The sequence below is a fragment of the Triticum urartu genome, chromosome 4A, assembly GCF_056163025.1.
Source record: "Triticum urartu cultivar PI428250 chromosome 4A, HENAU_Tu73, whole genome shotgun sequence".
Lineage (NCBI taxonomy): Eukaryota > Viridiplantae > Streptophyta > Magnoliopsida > Poales > Poaceae > Triticum > Triticum urartu.
Window position 1 is genome coordinate 479,164,624 of NC_141876.1, and position 6,000 is coordinate 479,170,623.

The window sequence follows — 6,000 nt, forward strand, 5'->3', positions numbered from 1 at the left end:
GCCCGCAGACCATGCCCACCTTGCTTGGAATCAGCTAGGGAGGGGCTCGCGGCGGCGCCGCTGGTGGTGCGGGTACAAGGGGTTCAGAGTTACACTGAATTCAAGAGAAAGAAGATACAGAGGAGGAAGGAGGGGATGTGATGCGGATAAAGTGAGGGAGTGCACGCTGCTGGTTGCAAGATCTCGTCCGATCCAAACAGTCTGTGCGCGACCGGCGTAAGACTCGGCCAGTTAGCTTTTGTAATTCGTTTCCCTTACCCAAAAGTCACTTTTGTAATTCTGGAGTTCTGTGTTCTATCAGGTACTCCATCTGTAAATGATCTAAACGTTCTTATAATTCTTTACAGAGGGAGTACTAATTAGTTTACGCTTTACTTTTCAAGATCAGCTCTAGTTCCTAAAATACCAGGCTGGAGTTCTTTGTCCTATCAGGTACTCCATACATAAATAAATATAAGAGCGTTTAGATCACTAAAATAGTGATCTAAACCCTCTTATATTTCTTTACAACAGGAGTACTAATTAGTTTAGGTTTTACTGTTCAAGATCAGCTCTGGTTCCTAAAATACCAAGCTAAAGAAAACCAAGAGATCCGAGCACATGAGACAGTTGCAATTCTCACTACCAACTTATCTTGATGTTTCAACATTCCTGAATATATTTTACATTACATGAATGGCTTAAATATCCTATCCGATGTATAATTTTTCCCAGTACCTACAAGAATCATAGTGGTCACCGTATAATCTCAAGTTTACATCCCCATTATGTCTACCATCTGTAACTTGGTACCTCCTAACATAGGCGAGCTCTTTTTGCCGACTCTGTTTGCAATTTATGATATAATCAGCAACTAACACTTCTGCGCAGACCTAGATCATCTTGAGGGTTTTGAAGGCAACTTCTTTACCAGGCTGGTGTCACCGGTTACCAAGAATCGAGCACCTTTCACTAGCTCCTCCTTGATCATAAAAAGGAGAGCAGAAGCAAAAACACTCTGTACAATTTTTGTGCCCATTCCTTTATAAAGCCCTGACAGGCCTTCATAATGCATCATTTTTGTGATTGCATCAAACGTGCCTGAAAGAAGGATATCACAGAATGACATATTTTATAGGAAAGTAAGTAACAACAGGAAATAGTAATCGGAAGAGAAGTAGAGGCTTGCTGGAAGAAATAGGAACTGACACACAGTACTGACTCAAAATTGAAAGAAAAAAAATGAATGATGCCCGATCATGTACCTTTGTAGCGATGCCTCTTGTCATCGTCGATCATTTGCTTCGCCTGAAGTCTTGCCTGCAGCATAAACATGGTTCAGTTCAATATACATGCACAAATATGCAGCGGAAAAGTTGCACTTATATCTGCTGCACCAAATAATCACCTTCACAACTAGAAGAGGATATGTAACAAGAGTTGCACCCAGTTTTGCAACAGCTCCGAGAAGAAAAACCTGAGCATGTGTTTTCATGAACGAGGTTAGCTGTTACGAATTTCCGTAACATAGTTAACTAACAAAGAGATGCTAGTATTAGAGCAGCACATCAAAATGCCAAAGTGCTTTCAACAAATCTTGTTCTCTTTTTATAGACTAGATATATATCATGAATGAACAAACTTTCAGGTATTCAGAAGTAATAGGTCCAGGACCGTCAGGCCCCAGCAACAGACCTCCTAATAATCACTAAAAATAATTCACCAGAAAAGCTATAGCTTACTTCAATAGCAGTCAGTCCCTGAGCCCCCTTAAAATTAGAGGCACGTCTCTTCTTCAGCTTCTTAAGAAGAGTCTCGTACAGCATGAACTGAATTGCAGGATTGCTGACCTAGTAGCAGGTAAAGCTTGGTGAACAACCCTTGTAAGACCACTGAGCAAAAGAAAGTGCGAAAAACAGAGACTTATACCATAATAAGAGCTGGAATAACCCCTTTCCAGAAGCCAAACACTCCAGCTTCCTTGTAAAGATCCTGAATCTGCACATAGACTAAGTCAATCAACCATACTCCAAACTAGTTCATAACTGTAGCAGTTGAGAGCGGCTTTGAATTAAGATAACGTGTGAAATAACAGCCTTACATAATAAATAAATAAAAGACAACAACAAAAAGAAACATGAATTTGTTATGTGCCTTCATAAAGTAACATAATTGAACATTTACAAGATTCAAAGAGTTGGCTCAGACGATGTGCCTCTTATTGAGAATACAAACCATATACACTTTGTTGTACGATACATGCAGCAACATAGCAATGATGTGAAGAATATATCATGTATCATTTTAGTGCTTACTGTTCAGCTAGTGAATCCTGACACCCTGTGGAACCAGGAACCTGATACTTATAAACAATTTAAGGCATTACCAATTCTCACCAGCTGGACGCCTTCAAATAAAGGGCGGAGAAAGGGTGAATTTATCAGTTTGAAATCTTAGTGATTATAAGGATATATGTGCCTTGTTACCAGATGATAACCTTATAGGCTTCTAGCTGATGCCAAAGGTTGTGACTTAGGAAGAAATGACATACTAATGAATTATAATAAAAGAAACGTGGATGTACACGAACAATCTGTTACAAGGTAAACATTCATATCCACGTAAATCCTTAAACAGATATTCAAGATGCAAAATAAATAGTACTCCCTCCGTCCCGAAATATGTGCCGCTGACGGAGGGAGTACTATTTATTTTGCATCTTGAATAGAGTTGGAGTAGCACCGATTGAAGAGAAGCTTGTCCAACATTGTCTGAGATGGTTTGGGTATATTCAGCGCAGGCCTCGAGAAGCTCCAGTGCATAGCGGAAGGCTAAGGTGTGCTGATAATGTCAAGAGAGGTTGGGGTAGACCACCAAGTTTGACATGGGAGGAGTCCGTAAAGAGAGATCTGAAGGACTGGAATATCACCAAAGAACTGACCATGGACATGGGTGTGTGGAAGCTAGCTATCCATGTGCCAGAACCATGAGTTGGTTGCGAGATCTTTTGGGTTTTTCAGCTCAAGCCTACCCCAACTTGTTTGGGACTAAAGGCTTTGTTGCTTTTTTTTGACAGAGGGAGTACTTAATAGTAACAGAGTCCAGTCACAACCTTATAATCCCACAAACTACTTAATAGTAGTGTCACCTTTTCCCAACATGGGTAAGAACAGACATTAATCAGACATGTAGTAATCAGCAAAATGTAATTGCATCAATAGTGTCTTATCCTAGAGGGAGAATGATCAGAGATACGTACAACATTGATAGTTTTATGAGGGACGTTTTCCACTGGGGCAGGTTGTAGGGCCTTATCAAGAGCAGATGTCAAACCCTGATCCTGAGGGCCTTGCTGTTTGTTTGCCTTTCTGTGAGTCTGCAGATAATAATAAATTAGTATTCAGGATATCAAATGATTTCCACTAAAGTCAGTTGACTGGGAAACACTGCTCCGAGAAACTGGCATTTCCTTACTTGCATTCGTGTGACAACAACCCAAATTGGGTTCGTGAGAAGTACATTAACGCATCTGCAAAAAGCAAATGTGCAGATTTGGAATCAAAAGCACAAAAAGCTCATCATCATAGCCGCAACCTTTTAGAACACACAGTACTATGAGCTTACAGTAATTAAGTCCAGGAAAAGACAATGCGAAAGCATGAGGTCAACGATAGATGCACAAGTAATTCGAATTACCCAGAAAGTGCAGCAACAGTGAGTGATTGGAACATCCCGACGGATCCATCCCCAATTCCTCTAATGGATCGCCGAAGGGATGCTGCCTCCGCCCTGCTCCGGAATATTTGGTAGAAGAAGTAGTAGACACCCTAATAGCACATCAATTTGATGCAGAAGCGTGTAAAGCATCTCCTCAAAACCAAGGCAGGACTTGTTCATAAGAGGAAGAAAAACAAGGCAGGCAGGTCGTCGGTGAATCGAGCAAGCAGCGAGCGAACCTGAGACGCGGCGGTGCCGACGAGCGAGGGCGCCAGGCCGCCGTAGAGCCGCTCCCACCCCTCGTTCTGCACCACCTACTACAGCAGAAGAGGAGATCACGGAAGCATTAGAGTCGGATCAGGGCAGATTACGCGTCAGCCCGGACGAAGAGGAGAAGGGGGTCGGGGGGAGGAGGAGGACCAGGCACAACTGGCGGACGGCGCCGTCCTTGAACGCCGGCTTGGAGGGGTCCCGCTCCGTCTGCTGCCGCGCGTTCACCTGCCGCGGAAACCCTTCCCCGTTCAGCACGCGGAAGCAACAACAACAAAGGGCGAGCTAGCGAGCGAGCAATCTGGGGCGCGGGGAGGCGGGACGTACGGTCTGGAGGGGGTAGGTGAGGAGCTGGGCGACGATCCCGCCGCCGGCGCCGGCGAGGCCGTTGATCAGCGCGTCCGACATCTCCACCCCGCCACCCCGGTGGATCGCCGCCGCGGCGTGGTGGGCGTCCCGAAGACCCGACACCCCCGCCGCCTCGGCCGCCGGTTGCTTGCCGGGCGTCGCTGGATTGCTGCCGTGGGAGTGGGAGAGACGGAGGAGGCGTGGTCTCCCCGGTTCGGTCCCGTGCTTTACTGGTACTGCCCTGCTTCCCCTTCAAGTTCAGACGTCTGCATACTGTAGTACTGCTACTCGTCAGCTCGTGTCCCTCCGCCCACCTTTTAGTACACGTTTTTTAAACCAAAAAAATATATATCCGGGCTTCGTTTTAGTTTTTTCTTTTTGCTTATTCAATTCGATTTAGGTTTCGTTCCGGTTAATTTGAGTTGATTGATGGGGAGTGGCGAGAGGAGTTCGCGCTTTGCACGAGGAGAATATCTCACGCCTTGGCATCTTGCCAGGAAAGCGCAGTTTGTACATTTCACAAGTGAAGGCCGGACAGCGATGCTTTGCTTTGTTTACCACGCCAACAGCCCAACACACAGTCAGATGTTTGATGTTTGTTTCGTCGGCTTCCATTCAGGCATGGATGCCCGAATATACTGCTTCAGTTGACTTTTTTTCTGTCGCCCTGAGTGCATCGTTAGATGAGGTGCTGACCAGCCACAGTGGAAGTAAGTTCAACAGTAACATCAAGTCCAACTCAGCCATTTTGTTTATGTGACAATGAGTTAATGATAAAAGAGGTGATTTTAGTAACTTAGCTATTACTGTAACATCACATGTCCCAATGCAATATGAGTCTATAACCGAATAACTGAAGCTTTGCATAACACCACACTTATGTTACTACCCACTACTTAGCGATATGTGTATATTACTAGTGTATGTTACTCTCCATTGTGGCTAGTCTAAGCACATTAAACCTCCTCCAATGCATTGATGCTAAGGTGAGGTGTTAAGTGCATTAATTGTCTTAGCAACTAAGACTGCTCACAGTGGGGAGTAACATAGAATAGTAACTTACCGATGTTACTAGTCTATGTTACTACCTCCATAGTGGGTAGTAACAAATGAGTGGTATCATGAAAGAGTTCATTTATTAGGTTATAGACTCATTATGCCTTGAAATGTGTGATATTACAGTAACTACCTAAGTTACCACAAGCCCCTCTCACCTCATTAATTAACTGCCACATAAGCAATTTTGTATTGAAATATGTGATGTTACTAGTTAAGTTACTCCCATTGTGACTAGTCTAATGTCCCCAATGCATGGGTGTTTAGCTTTTGTTGCTAAGCTTGCTTTATTTAATTTTTTATCAACAAAACTCCTTCATGCATTGGTCAGTAGGTATTTTGCATAGGTTCACGTGCTTAGAACCGTTTCCTCATGGAGTCATCATAATGCTCTCTCTCTTTTTTAATAGATTTGCCACATCATTTTTTTGCTTACGTGGCACCCTTAGCACCCATACACGGTGGAGCACTGGGAGAGGCCCCCAATGCATACGTCCATTTTGCATCATGCTTTTATATCGATATTTATTGCATTATAGGCTGTTATTACACATTATGTCACAATACTTATGCATATTTTCTCTTATTTTACAAGGTTTACATAAAGAGGGAGAATGCCGGCAGTTGGGA

General features: G+C 43.7%; 1 protein-coding gene across 1 annotated transcript; it reads right to left on the reverse strand.

Annotated features, from left to right (window-relative positions):
* Positions 1-601: 601 nt before the first annotated feature.
* On the reverse strand, positions 602-4,611 carry PXN (Mitochondrial substrate carrier family protein). Its single transcript, XM_048715679.2, has 11 exons — positions 4,294-4,611; positions 4,117-4,194; positions 3,936-4,010; positions 3,676-3,806; positions 3,454-3,508; positions 3,239-3,355; positions 1,909-1,977; positions 1,722-1,829; positions 1,388-1,456; positions 1,245-1,299; positions 602-1,080 (listed from the first exon to the last, which is right to left on the reverse strand). Exons 1-11 carry the CDS (start codon positions 4,372-4,374, stop codon positions 878-880), a joined length of 1,041 nt encoding a protein of 346 aa, XP_048571636.1. The 5' UTR covers positions 4,375-4,611; the 3' UTR covers positions 602-877.
* Between the last annotated feature and the right edge of the window lie 1,389 nt (positions 4,612-6,000).

Excerpts from the sequence above, each read along its gene's own strand:
- PXN (XM_048715679.2), bottom strand. The coding sequence starts at position 4,374 with ATGTCGGACGCGCTGATCAACGGCCTCGCCGGCGCCGGCGGCGGGATC. Across the intron at positions 4,011-4,116 it reads CCGTCCGCCAGTTGTGCCTG|GTGGTGCAGAACGAGGGGTG; the intron begins GTCCTCCTCCTC and ends CTGCTGTAGTAG. Across the intron at positions 3,509-3,675 it reads ACTGTTGCTGCACTTTCTGG|ATGCGTTAATGTACTTCTCA; the intron begins GTAATTCGAATT and ends TGCTTTTTGCAG.